Source organism: Pseudopodoces humilis, chromosome 7 (genome assembly GCF_049639895.1).
Source record: "Pseudopodoces humilis isolate 2021_Gansu_Grassland_sample_001 chromosome 7, ASM4963989v1, whole genome shotgun sequence".
Taxonomy (NCBI): domain Eukaryota; kingdom Metazoa; phylum Chordata; class Aves; order Passeriformes; family Paridae; genus Pseudopodoces; species Pseudopodoces humilis.
The window spans coordinates 45,638,721-45,661,315 of NC_142206.1; the positions used below are offsets into that span (position 1 = coordinate 45,638,721).

General features: G+C 34.7%; 1 protein-coding gene across 1 annotated transcript in view; it reads right to left on the reverse strand.

Moving 5' to 3' along the window:
- EML5 (EMAP like 5) overlaps window positions 1-22,595 on the reverse strand; it is a 109,007-nt gene that overhangs the window by 18,298 nt on the left and 68,114 nt on the right. The window contains exons 24-33 of the mRNA XM_005520204.3: window positions 16,273-16,361; window positions 15,391-15,567; window positions 14,328-14,529; window positions 12,542-12,668; window positions 11,000-11,014; window positions 7,767-7,775; window positions 4,360-4,438; window positions 3,344-3,473; window positions 2,350-2,448; window positions 455-475 (exon numbers count right to left, since the gene is read on the reverse strand). Of these exons, the coding sequence (XP_005520261.1) occupies window positions 455-475; window positions 2,350-2,448; window positions 3,344-3,473; window positions 4,360-4,438; window positions 7,767-7,775; window positions 11,000-11,014; window positions 12,542-12,668; window positions 14,328-14,529; window positions 15,391-15,567; window positions 16,273-16,361 (948 nt within the window). The remainder of the gene's footprint in view (window positions 1-454; window positions 476-2,349; window positions 2,449-3,343; window positions 3,474-4,359; window positions 4,439-7,766; window positions 7,776-10,999; window positions 11,015-12,541; window positions 12,669-14,327; window positions 14,530-15,390; window positions 15,568-16,272; window positions 16,362-22,595) is intronic.

Here is a 22,595-nt window from a genome sequence, read left to right on the forward strand (position 1 = left end):
CAATTGTACATAAATGTGAAACGTGATTCATTTTTTCACTCAGTCACCTAGGCCTCCTCAATAGAATTTACTTTAGAAATTAATATTTAAAATTACACTCAGCTGAAGGTCTAAACCAAATGTTGTCAGCCCCAACACGTCTACAAAACTGGCAAGCATACACAGGAATGCTACAGTAGGAGAATGTATTACAAGTCACTAATCACTAAGCAGCAAGAAGGGAATATGCTCCAACAAGACCAGTTTTTAAGTGTGTTCTAACATTTTTAATTTTTCTATATTTACAGTATGCTGAGCTGTTTTGACTTATATTCAGTGCTGACAGAAATATGACTGATACATGGGGTTTAATAAACTAAACATGAATTCACATCACTTATGGCTCTATAAAGCTGCAGAAGGCTCCTAGATAGACTAACTACACCTGAAGATGTTAAAATTTTGTTTCCCTTACCTGACATATCTGCTGAGTCTCCTGTAATGGAAAAGCAGCAGAAAAATAATTAGATCAGAAATAAGATAAGTGCTAAAGAAAAATATATGCCACATTCAGTGTAATTTCTTAACACACACCTTGATCTCATCTTTTTGCATTGCAGCAGAACCAATACTGCTGTTAAAGATGAATAATTACTGATAAAAGGAGGTCACATCAGAAATAAATCATAGAATGAATATAATGAATGAGTGAATGAATATATTTTGACTTCCATTTTGAGCTACAAAACTAGATTTTGGTGTATGTTAGGTCTCTCTCAGACAAAGTAAATGAAAAACATTTTTTCATGTCATTGATATTTTAACAAATTGAGAAAAAATGCTAAGTAGCATTTGAGTGCCTGAAGATTCAACAAATATTTTGAAGATTTAAATCATGATGGTGACACTATTTGTGCCAACCATATCAGTAGGAAAAGAAGCAGCAGTTTAGTATGTTCTTTATAGAGTATATACAATCCTTAACATCACTTCAAAATAAAAAAAATAAGTAGTTTTGAGATATTTCACTTCCAGCTTATCTTTCATTCTCTTCTTAAAAGTATATGTAATTTTTAAGTGTCATCTGTCCCTAATGTATATGCTTTAATTCACATAACAAAGCATTTAAAATTGTTCTACTGCTAGTTGATGTAGAAACGATTATGAAAATAAAAAAAGGATTAAGTCTTGTGTTTTGCTTTGGGTAAGATGAACACTGTAGAAAAAAAATCTTCACATCCCTCCCGTACAGAAAGGCAAACAGGGCCAGATTAAGAAATATGATGAAAAAGCAAATTCTCAAAGACAATACAAGATTTGTAATTCCTGCAAATGTTCTTTGCAATCAAACCATAGACAAAAATCTGCTGATAATTTTTTCCATTTAAATAATTTCCATTAAAAAATTGTTTAAAATGATGTGAGGCAAGAAACTCACCAAGAGAGGAAGCTATTTTAACTAAGCAGTTAATATTATCAGTGAGTCAATTTTAATGAGACATACACCTAAAAATCCAAAAGACACAGGAAAGCTGGTAATAAACTCTGCAGAACTGATTGGATTTATATGAAACCTCTTAAACAAACCTCAAGGGGGAAAAAACTATTTTTGGCTGAAATCAAAAAAGGGGGTTTTTTTTGTATTCTATGCACTGAAGAAAATAATATGGGTTTGAGTCTGCTGAGAACCAATGGAAGTTATGAAAACTTGAACCAGATTGTAGGGCTACAAAAATCACTATTCTACAAAATCTAGAAACAGAAATTTCTACCAGTTATGCTAATGCAAAATGGGAATTTTTTTTTTCTTTTTTAAACCTGGTTAGTTCCTAGTTCTTAATGTCACTATGAAATATATATATATGTTTTCCCTCTAAATTTCAATTTATCTGTAGTGAACACCATTAGGGTTTTTGTACTGCCTAGAATATTAAGACTATATCATATCCAACTACCAAGTCGGTATTATAAATCTACCTGATGAAGTAAAACCTACATAAGATTGACACGTATTTTAAGAAATGAAGGTTAGCTCAATTCAGCTTCTTTGGAAGGGCTATAACTCTTTGGAAGGTCTAACAGAAGCTGATAGTTCAATACAACCAGACTAATTTAATGGGGCTTAAGATTTCTGAAAAAATCGTTTTGATAATACTCCAAGCAGAAGGTAATTTTAATCTTTCATGCCTCAATATTTTTGTCAACCTTATTCAATTACACTTGAAAGAACATATAAAGAGGGCAGGTAACTGAGTAACATTCATGCAAACAGAGATAGCATAATCAAATATTTTTGTGATTTATCATGGATTTACAAGGCCCTGGTTGCATGCTTTTATGTTAATTCTTTTTACAAAAATACAAACATACCTACTTGGCCAGTTGCCACTATGTTGGTAAACTTGGGGTGCTGATTCACAGTGAGGCACAAAATATCATCATTGTGTTCCTGGTAAAATGACTGAGAGCCTAAAAATAAGAAAAAAAATCAAACCCAAGTTCAAATTTAATTAAAACATTTCTACACACATAGAAATGGCGAATGTTTGAAAATTTTATAGTATTTGCTAGAAAACAGCATTATGGTCATGTTGCATTTTGAAGAGTAAAACCAGAAAACAGAAACTCTTATTTTTTTGTCTTGACTTCAACACACAGCACTCAGTAGCTCCAAACTATGCCCTCAAGTTTTCCACATTAAGTTTTTAACTATCTCAGAAACAAATGGCATTGCATATTTTTATAAAGGTGTAAGTTATCTAAACTCACTTTATTGAGTTTTTTGGGAAGGAATGTATGTGAAACAGATGGCTGAAAAGTAAACCAAATAAAAATATTAACTTACATAAATACAGATATATTAATATAAATAATATATATTATATATAATAATATATAATATAGTATAAATAATATAATTATATATTATATAACAGGTACATAATATATAATTATTATATATTATAATAAATATGTTAATATAGAATATTAACTTATTATTAGATAAAAAAACTTAAATTACAATTAGCCCATTGTTCAGCTCATTGTTCATTAGTTTCTCTGATCACTTCAACATGCAAATTTTAGCAAGCTAATACCAAAAAAACCAAATCTTGACTTTCTTTAAAGCCCAATCGCCAGGAATGTTTCAGTGCACTTGTTTGCTTATGCAGCTATTATGAATATTCTCTACATACTGAAACTTTAATAATAATGAATTACAATTAATTACAATTAATTAACAATAAACAACAAATAATATTTTCCCACATATTTTTACAATATTAAAGCATATTAATTACTTTACAAACAGTAACTCCATGTGTGTGACGAATCATTTTTCCTCCAGTGGGTTTTCTCCTACCTGTTGCCACATTATACAAGATGCCAATAGATGCAGTGTGATAAATTACATCAGCACCATCATTCAAATAGTGCACATTGTTCCTGCAGTCCTTGCCTCGATACCCAAACACCAGCTCCAAAATTAGGTCCTAAAAAAGATATCCTCATCAACGGACATGCAAAACCTTAAAGCAGTTATGAACTTTATAATCTTCTGCTCATTCTTGTCACTCACAGCTGTGTCATCCTTTCACACCTCTCAGGGGATGCTGCAGAATGTGCATATAATACACACAGACATATATATATATATATACACTGAAAGAGATACTCATACACTTGCACATAAATAAAGTGTAGTGAAGAATAAAGTTCTTTTAACGCAGAAGACACTAAGAAACAATGAATGACAAATGCTGGTCCACATCTTAATTCCAGCCAGCAAGTAGAAACCTAAATTACAGCCTAAAACTTCAAGAGTGCTGATGTCAAAATGCTGTTTATTATGCTACACAAAATATTTTGCAGAATCAACAATATTTGGGTTGGTAGAGAACTGCATTTTCTATAGGTTAGATGAAGTTTTTACTTCAGATTAATCAAAAAATTGGTATATTTATTTGCAATTGCCACCACAGGTGCCAAAGCTAAACCCATCATTAATAGCATTTTAAAAATTATTTTTAAAACTCTTATCAGTGATATTTTTTAATGATTTTTTAAAATAAATTTGAAGAAGATTGGAATAAAAAATGGTTAATTTTATTAGAAACAATACACCCTTTAACAACCCAATTATCTAAACAAGACATCCTGCTTACTACAGCCAGTTCTAAGGTTTCATGATTACTAAGAATTGAGTTATACTCCATTTAATTTGGAAAAACTTCTCTCCTAATTTTTCTATTTACCCACTATTCAGTATTTCCACCTTTGATATACTTAGAATAAAACAATCATTTGATGTGTCCACATGTGTGTCCATTTCTGGCAAAACAAAATCCTAAAGGAAGAGAAGAGCAGCATTTTTCTTACCTCTATAGGTCTCTTTTTTTTCCCCACATTATTTGTCTGAAGTTTCTCCGGCTGTGGCAATGCCCTACTAACTGGTGGTCTGAAATAAAGAACTGTGAATAAGAGAAGGCTGTCCGTCACCCATTCCATACTAACAGTACCTTCCAACCTGCTAATGCATAGGGAAATCTTATAAGCCTGTCACACTCAACTTATATTCATACTCATCTTTAAAAGAAATACCTCTGTCAAAGGAGAAAAACAAAACCTAAAAATCCTTTGTTTAACATGCTAGGTTTTCTAATTCTTCCACAGTCCATGGGGTTAATGCAAAAGCTTGTTTTAAAATGACTGACCACTTTTAAAATATTCTTTGCTTTTTCCAGCTATGTTTTCAAGATACTTTCATTTCTCTGCAGCTGTTTTACTGATTAGAGGCTTCTCTGATTAATCTAATAATGCCTCTGCCCACATGACTCCAGCAGACCCCTAACTTTTCCTACTTTTGTAATAGTTTCTAAAGAACAACAGATGCACCTGCCCATTCACTGTTACATAATTGAAATGAGATACTGATCAAAGCTTACATGGAAGTAAACCAAGACCATGCTGCATAACTTATGCTCCACTGTTCTGAATAGCCCAGATTTAATTAGAAATATTAATTAGATATGTTTAACAAATATCCATAACATCTTTCACATTACATTCAATTGTACCTATACAAAGAAACACACAAACAAATAAGCTTTATTTATTAAATATATGCAACTATTCCTAGTAATTTGAAGGAGCATTGATTACTGATTCTATAGATACAGCACTTGTGGCTGTGATTTAAGCTTTATCTTTAAGAGGAACAATTAATTTAAAAGTAAATTCTATGTATAAATTCAGTGATATCCAGATGATTTAATCCAGTATGCAGTGTAATAAACTAATATCAAACATGAAGCAAGAGGTCTCTTTCATATTCTTTTTTAGTATGAAATACTTCTAATCTCATCTCTGCTCTTGAGTAACAACTTTAATTCAAAATAATGACTGTCTCTTCTCAGAATGATAGAATATGATTTGTTTGTACACTGTGTATTTTGAATGACAGGTGAAAAGTATTTTTTCAGTTATTCAAATAAAATATCATTTTCTTAGATTTACCTCCTTTTCTCTGCCTAATTTTAGTGCAAAACAGCTCACTCCAGAATGCTTCAAAAGACTTTAAAATTTTAATTTCAGATTTGTCATTGAAAACTCTGCAACAGCCTCATTACTGTTCCTCTAGAAATTACCAAAACACAGCATAAAAAGCCCTTCTTCCACTTGTCAGCCTCATATTTGACCCAGGGCACTCAAACCTCGTCTCTTTCCTCCTCTCCTACCCTGGTCCTAATTTACTTATGTCCATGTAACACAGAGGGAAAAATGAGTTGGAGGGGAAAAAAAAAGAGAAAAATTAAATATAGCAGAACGTATTTGAAGTTTGAAGAAAGCAGTAAAAACTGAAAGGACACGGTCCCAACAGAGGTTTATGTTACTGGAACTGAATATTTCTCTGCTGCTTGGTTCTAGAACGCAGCATTTTTATAACATTCGCTCTCTGTAAATCCCTTGTGATAGATTTGAGATAGATAAATGGGAGAAGAGGCAAAACAATCGCACGTTTTACAACTGCTTGAGAAGATCATCTGTACTTAAAGGCTCTACAGATACAAATACAGGTTGATATCATCCTTAAGTAATCATTAGAGTACATTCACATTTGTCCATTACCACACAACAGAATAAAGTGAATGTACTTCGGTCAGGAAAACTTGAACACTTTTACTCATCTGCATTATCTCACAGGTCACCTAAACAATTTATCTAAGTGTCTGTCCAGGAAAGACTAATTCTATATTGATCCAGAGCAGTGAAACTGGAAATTACAAGTATGCATGTATTTTCTTCCCAACTAAGTTTCAAGATAACAACTTGAGCATTTAAAAACAGGAGTGCTGAAAGATATGAGAATACATTTTCCAAGTCCTTTTCTAAAGGTGTGAAAGCTGAAAATATTTTATATTTGCTATGTAATGTGCAGCAAAGTGACTAATGGCATATACAACACACAGTGGTCATACACCTGCATGCAGAACTGACTGCATGCTTAAAAACTGTGTGGAAAAGATGGGAAGGAGAGCACGAATAACATGTTGGGGTGAATTCACGTATGGATAGGGTCAGTTTTAGCATGGGGAAGGAGAGTTCCAGCCATCTATCATAAGGGAGATAAATACCTCAATATTGACACTTTATTTTCAACATTAAAATAGATTTGGTATATATATTTTAATATTTCTTGTTATGATACCAGAAAAATTGAGTACAAGCATTTTGAAGTAGTTTCTGAAACAAAAAAATACTGTGTTCACAGTTTTAGACATAGCTTAAATATTTACTACCCATTTTTGTATGATGTATTTCATTCCATATTTTCCTTATTGTTACTGAGTATCTAAAGTTACTAACGGAACAAGGAATGATTTTCTGTTATATGCAAAATCGCCACCAATTCTTTGAGATCTGTAGTAACTTATAACAGTGTGATTTACAATATTTATTTCTGATTTAAAAATACAAGTATTATTTTGGGCACAATTTCATAGAGCAAATTACAGTTGTTGGTACAGAAGAAAAACTCCCTTCCTATGTGGGGCACCAAAGTTGCACTTTATACTTAGTGGGGCTTGCAGAGAACTTAGCAACTGATTTTGCACTACTCTTCAGCATGAAGTGTCCTGCACTGCCCTCCCCAAAAGGTAGGCAAGCATAAAGTATAAAATTAATTTTAAAAGTAAGGAGGACTTATTTCCATTTACCCTTGGCAAGTTCTTCAAAGTCATTTGTTACACTTTACAGAGGTCTGATTTCCATTAGAAGATAATGAAGGCTGGTAGTTTCAAAATACTACTTCTTGACAAAAATGACTTATAATTATTTTCATGTGTCCTATGAGCAGCAGTTGCCAGTTTATACTCATTAATGCAGATACAGGGAATCTAATGCTTAAATAATTTAGTAGCATATACACCTTGACATGTCAGGTGAGAATGTCAAATCATCACATGTAAAACAGCTTTCCACTAGGGGGCTTGAAAGAGGGCTAATCTTTATATTTTTATAAATATTACTGAAAAATACTACTTGTGAAACACAGGAAAGTATAATAGTTCATGGAATTTGAGTTCATATTGGTAGGTAAAACTATCTAGCTTATTGTATGAAACAGAACTGCAATTAATATATATAAATTTCAGGTTTTTCATACAGCAATATTCTGAAGAGTGATAGGTGCATGGTATGGCACCCAACATGACAGATGGCTTTTAAGGAAAATAAATGTGAGGTGGCAGTAAAAGATGAGCAAGATAAGAAAATAAAAGCATTACCTGGAACCTCTTTTCAGCAGCAGATGGGAAAGAGAAAAGGATTACTTATACAAGTTTGGCTAAAATTTATGTGCCACTGAATTATTCATATAGGTAATTATTGCTGACTTCCTGGTTTGTACACTTCTTTTTACAAGGGGATTATTCACTTCATAGACTATATAAATCTATTATTTGTAGAGAAAACTCTCATTCACTTAAATGGGAATTATGAACACATGTTGGCATGAGAATATAATTCTTTGGAATAACTCTACTGTAAATAGAGAAAAAAAGCAGAAGCAGAACCAAAATCCTCTGAACTATACCAAGTGTCTAGAGTCAGCAAACACAACACCTGACTAATTCAAAGACAAGTTGGGCAGGTTTAACTTCCTGAAATAAGCTGATGGATGGAACAGTCAACTCACTATTAAATACAGATGTTTAAGTTCAGTCACAAAAATACATTCATTTATAGTAAAATAAAATTATCTCAGCTAATCAGAATGTGTGGGGTACTGATATGTAGTATTTTTTCATGACTACTTAATTCAGTTTATGTTGATTGAAGATACTTTGCACTGGATAGGTTTCCTCAGTCATTTATGATGAAATACTCCTATATTTTGGCTATATAATTTGTCTAACCAAAACCGATTATTAATAATTATAGCATACAGGCATGTACAGATTATTTCCTAATATTGCAGTCAATAGCATGTAATTCTTCAAGGAGTACAAAATTCAAATACCTCCAGATATTTTTCACAATAAAGCAAGGACTACTTGGATCCTGTTGATAAAACCAATCTACACAGATCATAAACCAAATGCAAATCTTTCAACTCTCATCACTGGACCATGCAATCATTTCTCTAGACATTTCCTTTTTAGTTGCAAAGTGAAGAGATTTTTTTTTTTCTTGTATTCAAAATTGAGATTATTTGATAAGCCTTTATACTTCAGTAACTGGCTTTTTCACTTCTTCAGAGCATGGCTTTTAGCTCACCTCTGAGAGGAAGAAATAATTACCTCAAACTAGTAAAGGGAGACCATTCTTTTCCATCATATTGTTCCAGTCTACAGTTTGCAAAATACGTAACTGATAATAACTAAACTTAGGATTGGAAAGAATGACTTCTGAAATTTCAGGATTTTCAGTCCCAAGGTTAATGCTCTGCACTAGTGTACATTCCAATGGACAAAAAAGCTGGCTTAAAAAAACCCTATTTTCTAAAACCAGGGATTTTTTTAAGTTAACGTTAAATTAAAAAATTTCTGTAATCTAATTTATTCTATAAATATGGTAAACAGAGAGAAGAAGCTGCTGGTGTAAAATCACTTGCTATTTTTCCCTTTTCATTTTTATTCCTGGCTTCCCCCCTCTCCCAAATCACACAAGTTTACAAAATGAAAGAAAATAAAGATGATTTTTTACAAAAAGAGCTCTGGAATTTGTATTATTTATATTCATATCACAAGTCACTAGACTGGCAAACAAAAGTGGAATTGCATTCCTTTCATTTATCCAAAATATATATGGAAGATGTCTATATTAAATTTCAGAATTTCTCCTTCAGTGGCAATTACAAGGAGATAGTTGTGAGCTTTGGATTAAAAATGTTTCATTTCAATAGCTCCTTTCCTCTCTCATTCCACTGGAAGCACAATTCAAATTTATTTACTCTGTGTATTGAATACAAAAAAAATTCTTCCCTTGTCAACCTGTAAAGGACTAGTTTGTAAATACTTTTCAGGTTGCTTCCCATTTTGAATACATAAGGATCTAAAATAAGCTATCTATTTTTGCATCTGTCAGTATGTGACTATACACACAAAAAATGCTCAAGAATAAAATTAATTAATAAATTAATTTAATCAGAGGCAGTTTTGCCACAACACCTGGTTGTGAGTTATATCTGGGAATGTATGAAGAACACCAAAGGAATTTTCAAAATATATAACCTGCAGGGGTCTTTTCATGCAAGATATCTCAGCACATGGAATAAGTAATGGTTTTATCTGCTTGCAAATCTTTAAAACTGATGGTGATAAAATTTTACTGAAGGTCCTGGTTGTTTAATTTTGAGATCTCTTGGTACAGACATTTGTCTGTAAGGTACATTAATCACAGCACTGCCCCTTTCACAGCCACAAATAGCCAGCTTCAGGGAGTGTAAGAACAGAATAAGAATGGAGCATTAGACTCCAGAGGCATCTCCCAACCTTCAGTGCCACACAGTTCAGGGAGTAGCTGAGTCAGAAGCATTTTCAAAATCAACCATGACAGACTTTTTTTCTGAGTAATTTATCTAGCACAAAAATGTACTGGGAAAGAATTCTTAGTAAAGGATAGAAACCATTTTCAAATGTATTTTGTGTTGCCATAATGCTATTGCACAACCAAATTACACACACAGTACACATCTTTCACATAAAAATATTTTCTATAAACATTATTATTCAGAAATTATAAATAATTCAAATTACAGACCTAAGTGCTGCCTCACAGCAGTGCCATTCTGTGTTTCCCATAAAAGTTAAAATAAGTATTCCAATTTCAATGATAAAGCATGGTAATTTCACTGCTAGAGAATAGTATTTCATTAGTAGAGCTGGTGTTTAATGCTGCAAACAAACCTTAGACCAAATGAATCTGAATGAGATCTTGAGTCCACAGGCGCAGCTCAGTCTGCAAGTCTGCTGGTTGGCCTGAGGATTTGTCATGCTGCAAATTTCACAGCACGTTTTTGCATATGTATATATTCTAAATAGAGCAGGTGCAGAAGTTCATAACCTAATGCAGGCACCTACCCTAGGGGCTCCCACATGAACACGACGTGGAGCAGCAGCTCAGATCCTCGAGCAGCACAGGTGCGCTGGCAAATGCTGCAGCCAAGGCAGGAATGCTCCCTTCACCCACGAAGCTTTCATGGCTCCAGCCTGATGCTGCAAGCACTTAGGCAAGCTCTCAGACATGAAGTCAAGCTGCTCCTTAGCCACTCCAAAATATTGAGGAAAGGAGGATGAGGTTTGATCACCTCCTCCCAAATACTCCAGCATTCACTCATGTCAACTCAGAGTTAGAACTGCACTTATGTTTTGTCCCTTAACCCTTTTCTACCCATTAACAAGCTACTCTTTACTATTAAAGAGGTAACTTCACTTCTTTTGCAAATTGTAACTACTTTCCCATGCAGCTTAAGTTATTAAAATGCATTTAATCCTGGACTTCATGTACATGAACTTACCTTACTACCCCCTGCCTTCATAGGACGCAAAAATAAAGAATTAATAGAAAATCAAAATTAGTATCTATGACAGTAGACTAAAACATTTACCAATCTTACACAATACTAACATCAGAACAGAAGTTAAAATACATACAGTAACCATACTCTGGTTTTATTCTTCACAAAAAAAAAATTCTTTCAAGTCTTAGGGCCCCAAACTTTTCAACAATGCAGATAATGGAATTCTTTCATGATCTTTTTTTGCATTCTGAGTCACAATTGAATTACCTTACTACAGAATTAATTTTTAGTAATTTATCTAAAACTGAAAAACACAGTTCACTCAATTTCCAGAAACAGTTATTGATAGAAACACAAGAGGTTTACAATTTCATTAAAAGAAAAAAAATCTTAAATCAAAGTTTTCATTTTCATAACCTTGCACATTATTTCTTTTTGATTTCCACATCAAATACATCACATTAAAAAAGAGAAAGACCACCTCTCATAAATGCAAGACAGGGAACCACAGCTTTATACACAGGCTTTATTCACTCTCTCCTACAGCACACAACTTAGAACCAAAGGATGATATGAAACTCCTACAAAAGTCACGCTGCATTTCCCAACAAGGGTGTCACAGACCTGTCCAGCTTCACTGTGGAACGAGGCTTGAGCATTGCCCCGGAACTCCTCGCATTCCTGCAGAACTTTCTACTCCCCTATTTCACCACATCCTTACACCCTGTTACATCCTCCTGCTTTCCTTGCTTCCCTCTCTTCAGTATTAGCATTCCCCAATTGCCGTATTAGGAATCTCTCCTGCCTTTTTCCCCACAAATACAGTCCACATCTATTTTATGGACAACAAACAACTTCCAGGGTCCCGTGCTCAGCTGCAGATTCTACAACAGATAATATTCTAGAGGTTATAAATTGTTTTTGTTCTTTTTCATCTACTTTATATTCTGAGTTTATTACAGTCTGCTCCCCATCCCATTCTCTTCTAAAGCACACAATAGTGAACAAAGATATAAAACTAACACTGCAAAGCAGCCAACTTCATTTTCCAAGATTCATTAACAAAAACTGCAGAACCACTGTGGATAGAATTTGTGAAAGAAAGGTAGAAATTATGTGGAGACAGAAGCAATGCAAGAAGCAATTAGAATTAAATTCATCAGAGCAGTTTGTTGGAAGAACCAAAAAATGGAGAGCTGTCCTTCACTAAAACAATCGTACAGGCTCATGCCTATAATGCCATTGCTAACTACCAGTCAGCATTTCAGTTTCAAAAAACCGTATTGTTAAACATCAGCAAATAATTCAATCATCTCAAGGAACTCCCCAAACATAAAGATATGCATACACAGTTTGTAGCCTTTTGTGCTCTCTGAAAATAGATACAGTCTAGTCCTTTGGGTCACCTTTCTTTTTTTCTTCAAAGAATTATTTATTTTTATCATACCCTTTTAAGTTAAGAATTATATATTCCAATATAATTTTGTTGTACTATTATCTTTTCTTGGTTGATTTCTAGAATTGTAATTTAGTAATTACCTTTCATCTAAGGTTGGCTCCTTTTGTTGCAGATGAGGCTTAATTCCAAACATTGGTCTAATGTTTGTTGATAAGGCTTTGATGGTGTAATTAATTTCATTTTCCCTTGTCACATCACTGTCATAACCTAACAAAACCAGAGGGAAGAGTATCAAACCAAAATAAGGTACAAGAACAACAATGTAATCTTAAATTGTACAGATTTCAGCAATGTACTAAATTACAAAAGCAATTATAGCATGGATTATTAGTAACATAAATACACAACAGGAAGAAAGTAGCTGGGAATAATGAACACTGTTAATAAAAAACAGTAAAAAAAAGATTTCCCTACAATATCTTTGAGGGGAAAAAAAAAATTATTAAAGACTCAAGGGGCTTTAAAAGCTACCCCAATTCTGCTTGGTTGGTTATAACCACAATCTCTAAAAAAGAACCTTGCTACCTGACACCTGCTCTTAAGAACTGTAAGATTCAGCGCCTGGTTGTCCTCGGTTCCAGGATCCATCCATTACTATGGAATTTATAGGTCTGCACAAGGTTCCTACACAGTGCTTAGGGACAGCAAGGCACATCAAGATGATGTTTATTATAGTAAAATAAATATGTGGGAAAAGCTAAGTTGTGACAGGTTTGTTACTTACTCTCCATTATTTTGTTTTTTCAAAGATAGAGACTACTAATGCCAACAATGTGAATAGGTCTTAACTCTGAAATTAACAGGACCTGACCAAGAGAAACCTCTGTGGATAAAGACGTCAATGTCTTTTCCTGTAAATCTTCACAGACCTTGCTCTTTTAGAGTACTTTTGAACATACAGCTTAAGAGGGTTCTGTGTAAAGCAGCCGAGCCTAGGGAAGATTATAGGGCTAAGATGTTATAGCAGGTCTCAAGAAGAGGTTGAACAGAAACTTTGAAGATTGCAGCTTTTGACTAAGAAAGTTAAAGCTGATGAGTTCTCCTATAGGCAATTAATTTACTTTGTGAATGTACTCTTCAGTACTTTTAAGAGAGACGGTGATTAAAAATCATTTTCCAATAAATGTTTAATATGTCTCCAATATTTAATGTATTTCTTTGGTAATTTAGCATGCTTAAGTGACACCTGAAGTTAATTTATTACACAGAACTATTTAATGAGTAGCAGTGATAGTTTAAAAATGCTTGAACACTGAGGAATTGACAAGGATGAAAAACTGCACTTCGGAGAAGACAAAACAAGCCTAGAGGCTCATAAACCCTTGGAATTATAACGTGAAAAAGAAAACGTAAGTATGGAAAAAGCAGAAGAAGTTAATGCTACAAGATAGAATTAACACTTTGTAACCACTGATGCTTTGACCTTGAATTAGATGTATAAACTTCAGTCTACTTCAATCAGCTATGCTTCCATGTTATGGAAGTAGATGCTATTGCATCAAGATAAGTATGATCTCACATTATACAGATTTCAATATAATTTCTTTAGAATTAGTGACCAAATTTAAACCGTGATGATTCTATTTTAAATATAGATTTAGCTAGGTATAATTGATATTTTTCATTTAAAAGATATCAAGAGTCTGTTTATGTACTCTGACTCAAAGCAGTAACTCAAACACTTCATTATCATCTTCTTCACAGCAGTCCTTTCCCCAAAACCAAATTTTATTTAACATTTTTGAGGAGTATTTGCTACTTAAGATAGAAAAAAAATCCATAAATTATTTCTAAATTTGTAGTTTTCCATTAATAAAATCTTCTTGAAATAGCATAATCCAGCTAGTTGTTTAAATTATTACTGACCTCCATCTTCTTCAGAATCTAGATCAGACTCCTCACTGTCACACTGCCTGCTATCCCGATGTCCTTCCATCTCATAAGTCCACAGCATTAAGGAGGTGTCTGCTCCTCCAACAGTGACCAACAAACTGTCATCGTAGGTCCAACGGACATTTGTCACATGGGTACTGTGAGCAACATACCTCTTAAACTTCCCAAACTTTCCCTAAGGAGGGGAAAAAAGGCAAAAATCAAATTCATGCAGTCTGCTAGACAAAACTGAAATGAGTTGCCAGTGGACAATGACATCATGTTCTTTACAGCTCATGCTTCAGCTGTTCCGTATTTCATATGATTGTAACACGATTTGCCAAGTGCCCTTCCTATAGCAACTTCACAAAATGTTAACCTTGTCTTTATATCAAGCATGAAAGAACTTTAGTTTATAAACAAATTCCAGCAATAAACACTGGATAGCTTTTCCTAAGAAAGACAATCTAACTGAGTTGGAATAAACTTCTCACAGAATATTTTGAGTCAGTACTTGTGCACTGCTACCATCCTTAACACGGTAACATTTCAAAATTGAAGACACATTTACCACCAAATATACAGGAAAACTAGAGGTACTTGAAGAGCAGGAAAAATACCATGTGCTTCTGGAATGGCTTTTCTATGATGCGTGATTAAATAATATTAAAGGTCTTCATCTTAGGAAAAAAATTACTAATATTGGGCAGAATGAAGGTCCTTAAAATCATGAATTGAATCTAGGTGAGAAAGACATGTTCATTGTCTTCCAAAGCATTCTCATTCTTAAAGTTTTTTCTATTAATTTGCCACAGTCAGCAGCAGGGACACTGCATGAGAGGGCTCTACAGTCTGACCTGGAATGATCATTCTTACTCCTTGCAAGTTTAATGCTCTGCAAACTGCATTAATTGCAGTATTACTGCAGTGTAATACTAAATCCTTTCTTTGATCAAAATATAAATGCATTATTTTCTTCTGAGTGATGAATTTTCACAGCTTTGAGAAGGTAGATTTATTAATAAATATTTTCTGTAAACAGCTGAAAATTACTTACTTTAGCAGGGTATCGAAACAATTTCACAAATCCAAAATCATCTCCTGTGGCCAATACTTTACTATCACTAGTGAGGCATGAAGCAGTTACATCTGTGACTTCACCAATTATTGGCCAGATCCCTTCACAGCAAGAGCCCAAAACACTTGTCCATGATGCCCAGCCAATCTTTTCTACCTACAAAAACAACCCATTTGAGACACAGCATACTTCTTAGGCATTTTTCTTCCACATTCAATTTCAAGAAAAAGTCCTCGCACTGAAAGATACATCTAAAAGATAGTATTTTAATGTATTAATCACTTATTTTTTTACCATTCAGAATTTTATTTGAGACCTGTAAATTTACTTGTATGAACTTTCAATTCCAAAACTTAAAGAAGTATTTTGAGAATTTTTACCTTAGCTACCCTTTCAGGGTAAAGAAAACAAGTTATATTTTCCAATACTGCCTTTCAATACTATGGAAAATATCATTTGGAAATTACCCATTTTTGTTCTCTGCCCTATGACACTGTTCTATACCTGAGAAAACAAAATGATATCTGCAATATACTAATCTTGCCTATATGTATTATGTAAACTGAACAACTGTTATATAAAGGCAAACCTGAGGTTTTTCACAGCAAGGTGAGGGCTAAGTAATCTGCAATAAGTTTTCAAAGGTGTTTAAGTACCAGAAAAGACACATAGAATTCTAGTGAGATTTTCATGACTAAATCAGTCAAATGTCTGTTTCTCTTAATAGAAGAAAAAAAATATTTTATTATTTAAAAAGTTTAAAATTAAAAGTTTATACATCATTCCTTCTTAGGTAGTATAGATGGCTGTATCATAACTCTAATTTAACAAACAAGTTCAGAAAGCAGTACAGTTCCTCACCTCCAAACTTGGAATAGTCTGTTTTTTTCCCCGAGGTGCTTCAAAAAACAACTGCTCTTTAGCACCAGTGTTGACTTGCAAAAGTTTTCCTATAAAACATGACATACACATTGTATGTTAACGTAGAAGATTCCATTTTACAGAAGGAAAAAAGAAAGGTTAGTTTGAAGTTTTTATTGCTAACAGCATTGCATCAACTATTTGCTTCTATTGGAAAAAGCTGAATACGTAAATAATGGATCTGGAAGTATGGTCTTCTCAAGAGATCTAAGTCCTTTGACCCCTTAAATTCACAGCCCTTTCTCCTCTCTTTGAAAACTGTATTAATTCATTACTTTTCCCTCCTTATTATGACTGTCCCATTAGACAAAATGTACTGGGTGTAAATCAAAGCTTGTTTATGATAACTGGCTATTGATGTGTGTGCTCTTGGGATGGAGGTGATTGTTGCTATATTTTATATATTAGTAAAGGCCTGTGTGCACAAACCAGCCTTTGAAATAAGTCATGATACTAAAGGCTAAAGTCCTTGAAACCTTCATGCAGAAGAGAGAGTAAAGCAAAACAATATTCTTGTGTGTAGGAGAAAAAATGTAAACTGTGTGTGTTAGCCAATAGTAGCTTGCTCTGCCCGCAGACCCTGTAGAACCCTATAAAAGGTGTGCTAAAGATAGAAATAGACAGCGTTCACAATTATTTCTGTGAAGACTGGTGAATAGCTGGCGGTCTCTCAATATTTGGCTCTCCGAACGGGACACCCTGCGGGCAGGGGGGCTTCAGTGGATCCACGCACGGTGGGACGGAGCCTTGGACTGAGGTTGGTGGAGCGATCTGAGTGCAGATAGATGCTGCCTTGGATCGGTACCAGATAGGTGGCTCGTGAATCAACGGGGGTGAGTCGCTGGGGGAGTCCGAAGGCAGGGGCGTTGTAGAAGTGTAGCAACCTTCCCCCCTGCTGCGGGCCGCTAGCATGGATGTGGAATTCGCAGTGGTGGATAAACTGCTTCTCTGCATCCTCGTTAAACGAAGTGGAGCAGCCAGGGAAAAGGACCTGGATATGCTCATTATATGGGCTAATTGTCATGGGCATTTGCAGTGCCCACACTGCTTTTTGCAGTGAAAGAACGGACCGATATATCGGCTGATATGGGAAATGGCAATCACGGAAAAGAGCAAGGACACTGTGTCTCTTCGTCGAACTTGGCAGATTGTAATTAATACCTTAAAAAAAAAAACCAGAAAAGCGAGATATGCTGAGGCTGTGAGCCCCGTAATTCTACCTGCGTCACAGCAGCAGATGCCTTTACCTCCCACTGCTGGGCAAGCACTCCTATCTATGCTGCCCATGGAGAGAGGGAGGGAGAGTTAAAGAGAAGAAAATAATGAGAAAAAAAAGTTCCACAGCGAACGCTGAAAAAACAAACAGAATCTGTTCAGCTATGGCAGGATGTGATACATCCAGAAATATTTGCTTCATTTTTGGAGTCACTTTTAACATTACAATCTTATTTAAGTTCCATCTTTACTACCCTGGAAGAAAAGAAGCCAAATTTAGACTGGTTTCCACCCGAACCAGCGGGACATGGGGGAGCACTGCGGTGGGTGCAGAGAACAAAGGCACCCTTGGGGTAGAAGCAGCGCAAGAAAAGTTCCAAGGCCACGCTGATAAGCTGCAATTAGCACCTGGCTGTGAGAGACTTTTCGTGTAACATCGCCTGCTTTTGTAAAATCGTGCCCTCTTTTCCTCTATCGGGGAACAACAAGAGAGATTGAGAGAAAAAACTGCATTTGTTAAAGTTAACTTTGTGAGGTTTTTTCTTCTTTCTCTCCGTTTTTCCTCGCTGGGAGAGTATGTAGAGAATGTGAAGAAAGATAAGAGCAGAGCTGCAGCAGCAGCAGGGTGGGCAGTTCACCCACCCCCCACCCCCTCCCTCTCTAAGACAAAGCACTGGGATAGTACCCAGTTTGTTAAAAAGTCATGACTTATTGTTTTCAAAATGTTTTTATATACCCTTTTAGAGTTAATTTTGTGTTTTAAGTAATTATGAGTTTATGCAATTGCAGTTTTTAGAGTTTTACTGGAGAAATTATTGTGGTTCTTTGAAGGTTAAAAAAAAAAAAAAAAAGTGTTAACAGAAGTTGCCTTGCAATAATTGGTTTTAGAACCCAAGGTTAAAACATGGTGTGATTTACAGCTTCTAGGAAAACCTTCCAATTAATGTTATCTACAAAAGAGATTTGTGGTTTAAAAAATAATTAGTTAAGAGAACTTTACTGTACAAGACAAAGTTAAGTTAAAGTATATATTATCTATTTGCTTGTTTTTTCCACAATTTTAATAAGGTAATTTAAATGTGAGTTCTTTTGTTATATAAAACACATATAACTGCATATACACCAATTTGGATTTTGGGTTTTAGTTTAAATATTGGACTTGATGTTCTTGAAAAGTGCTACAAAAGCTAAATGGCAACCTGCCAAATCCTGTGTTGTTGTGTTTTTTTTCTAGAAAATTGCACTTTAAAATCCTAACCAATTTAAGCATATACTAGGTAAATTCCTGTTATGAATAAGTATTTTTAGTGACATTTGCAGTTATTGTGGGTTATTCTCAAAGCTAGATGACATAGAATTGTGATGGATTTGTTACATTTTTATAATCTTTATAGTGAATCCATGTTATTGTTATATTGTGTTTAAAAGGTATATATCAAACTTTTAGTTGCTTTTTTGTAGTAACAGAATAAGATTAAGTTATGTTTTTATTTAGTATAGATTAAGTGTTAATAGAATTAAGAAAAGTCAGGATTTATAATGTTTAGGCTTGAATGTTTTTAAGTTAAGTTTCCTAACTTAGATATTCTTTTAAGGTTAAGTTTGTTATTTCCTTTTGTTATAAATAATTATTGTTAGGTTTAAATATTGTTTAATTTAAATTGTTTTATGTTTTATTGGAGACACTTGTTTAAATTGCAAAGTATAGTTATTTTCCTAGAGAGATGAAGACAGCCACAACTGAAACAGCAGTGATGGAACACTGGTGAACACCTGCTTGTGGATAGAAGTGAATGCAGTCTGTGACACCCTTGACTTCACTGGGAGTTCTATTGGTTGTTGCAATCTCTGCAGTTTTTGTTTGTTATAGCTTTCTTATTTTTCAGTGTTTCCAGAATTTTAAGATATACCATTGCTGAGGATCAGCTGCCATGGGGGAGGCTTCAGATTAAACCAACTGCTGAATGGTTTAATTGGTCTGGTACCTAAGGCTCCTGATCATTTGCTTTGTACAAATGCATTTTAACAGCTTGTTGTGCTGTAAGCATCTCATAGCTGCTACTATTGAGAGCCTTGTTTTAGAAATGAGTTAAGAGGCATCTTTCCGGTTTAAAGTCTAAGGCCCTGGCCAAGCCTTGACTTTACCTGGATGGAATGTTTGCCAGGAGATCCAGATGTTTTTTGCACCAAATCAGTATTTGAGTCACTTTTTGACTCAACAATTTGACCCTATTGATATGACAGCTGGATCAATTTTGAAGTGGGCTTGGAGAATAATTTCCGGAGGTGATTATCCAATCCTTCACTGATTTTTTTGTTTCTGTTTGTTTGCTAACTATGGGATGCTGGTGCAGTGTTTTAGTAATTAATAGTAGTTTTATATTACATATGTTATTAATAATGTTTAGGATTTAATTGATTTTTAACTGGTATAAGTTCTTATTAATTGTGTATATGGTTTTGTGTTGATGTTGATGTTTATAACAGAAGTACAACTCATTTTATTTTTTTTTTAAGAAAACGGGGGAAATGGATGCCCTAAAAGCATTTGATTAGTGTAATTCATTAACTTCAAGGAGAGAAGTGTCTGTGTTTTGTTGGCAGGTTCAAGAAGGTCACCTGTCCATCTGACCAGACTGTCTGCCTCTGAACACACGAGATCCAGTGAACAGAGATGTCATCACACAGCCTTGGTACTCCAGACATGGATCAGAAGTGGACCTGTCAGGACACAGTTGTGTCTGAACACTATACAGACAGTTGCCAACAGAAATTTTATGTTGTTATTATGATGTTGTGTCTCTACCAATTTTTCAGGTATCCTTTGTTTTAAGATTTAGAAGGATCTGAAGAACAACTTGAACATCAAAGCCCTCAGTCACTGATCAACTGCCAGCTGACATCACGGGAGCAGTGAACGTTCCAGGACTGAATCGTGTTAGAGAAATTCTGTAGAAGATCTAAGAAGTGTAGAGACTCCATTTAACTGCATATAAAGCAAATTGTAGTTGTGTGTTTACCCTTTCAGCAAATTGCTTTCACACTTAGACTACATATATACCAGAGCACGTGTGTTAAAGGTAGTTAGATAATAGTTTAAGATAAAGAGTTTAGCCTGTGTAGTAATTGTTATGTTAGTATAAAGTATAAGTATTCCCCCTTCAAGAACTAGTGTAAGCATCTTTGAAAGTTCATTTAATGTTAAAGTTTTAGCTGTGAGTTTGCAAATATGATGTCATTTACATGGAACAAATTGCTTATGGTAATTGTGATGTGTATAGTCCCAACCAACTGTCTGCTAACTAACATCCAAAAGCAGCAGAACATATGGGTCACTCTGGCACATTGAACTGGCCAAAGGTCAATGCATTTGAGCCTAGCCACACCTGGAGATCCTTTACACCTGTCTCATGGGAGTCCCTAAATGGGATCCTCCAGCATTTAAAGGTTTAATTAGTAATGAGACTCAACTAAATTGATTGGCAATGTTGCAAGAGTGCAGTCACACTGTTGGCTTCACATTAAGACAACTTGAAGCCTGTTGGCAAGCAAAAGTTACCAAAGTTCTCAATGTTACAACCCTGAGAAGAATTAGATTTGTTAAGTTCCACCAATACCTCAGGTGGATGGATAATGTTTGAACCCCCGACAAAAAGTCATTCTAACAAAGTAATGTAGCACTGAGCTGCAGTCAACCCTATAGCTGATCTCATTACTACCATTGAAACTAAAGCCTTTATTTGTGGTGCAATCTCACAGGACAATTACCAAAGCGATTACCTACTTCCATATGCCTAATCTGTGGAGATAGAGCATGGAATTAGATTCCTGCTAATCCACAGAGGACCCTGTTATCTTGAGAAACTAACTTTGTTCCACCCAAGCTTACATCAGTTGTTGAATATAGCTAGCAAAATGAAGAACATCAAACAGTCAAAGCAAAGCTTGAATGAATTAAGGCCTAGCAACTCCAAAAAGGCTCACTTGCTAGACTAAGGAAGAATTGAACTTAACATCCAAAATGTTAAGTGAGCTTTCAGCCCATGCGAGTAGCGTACATCATGCAGTATTATAAAATCGAGCTGCAATTGACTTTTTGCTCTTAGCGCAAGGACACGGTTGTGAGGAATTTGAAGGCATGTGCTGTTTGAATCTTACTGATCATTCAGTTTCCATCCATAAGCAACTACAACAGCTACAGGATGGGTTACGTGCCCTGAAGGAAGATAGTGACCCCACTGGAAGTTGGTTTGCCAGCTGGGGCATCACTGGATGGTTGAGGTCTCTTGTGCTAGAAGGGGGACGGACTTTACTTATAGTGTTAATTGAGATGACAGTCTAAGTTGCATGTTATCTTATCCAAAGCCTAGTTTGTGCAAAAAGAGAAAGGGGGAATTGTTGCTATATTTTATATATTAGTAAAGGCCTGTGTGCACAAACCAGCCTTTGAAATAAGTCATGATACTAAAGGCTAAAGTCCTTGAAACCTTCATGCAGAAGAGAGAGTAAAGCAAAACAATATTCTTGTGTGTAGGAGAAAAAATGTAAACTGTGTGTGTTAGCCAATATAGCTTGCTCTGCCCGCAGACCCTGTAGAACCCTATAAAAGGTGTGCTAAAGATAGAAATAAACGGCATTCACAATTACTTCCGTGAAGATTGGTGAATAGCTGGCGGTCTCTCAATAGGTGATCTTGGCTGATCCTTAGGAGAAGACTTCTTTACACCTTTTACTACTTCATTTCTGAGGGAAATTCTCAGTAATGTTTCTGTCCTCTTCCTTTTCAAAATTCTCAAAGGAAGCTAACTTAGAACATTCTTCCAAAATAAATCAGACTGTTTCAAAATTGATTATGTAGAAGAATAAGAACATGAACAAATAGATTGCTTAATTGCACAGCCTTGCTTTTTAATGAAACAGGACTAAATTTAGTATTTTAATTAATCACATATTAATACCCTGGAACAGAGGAAACCTGGTCATTCTGCTATGTGTGACAACAAGAATACATATTCCTGAGCTACAAATACTACCACATTGTACAGTAT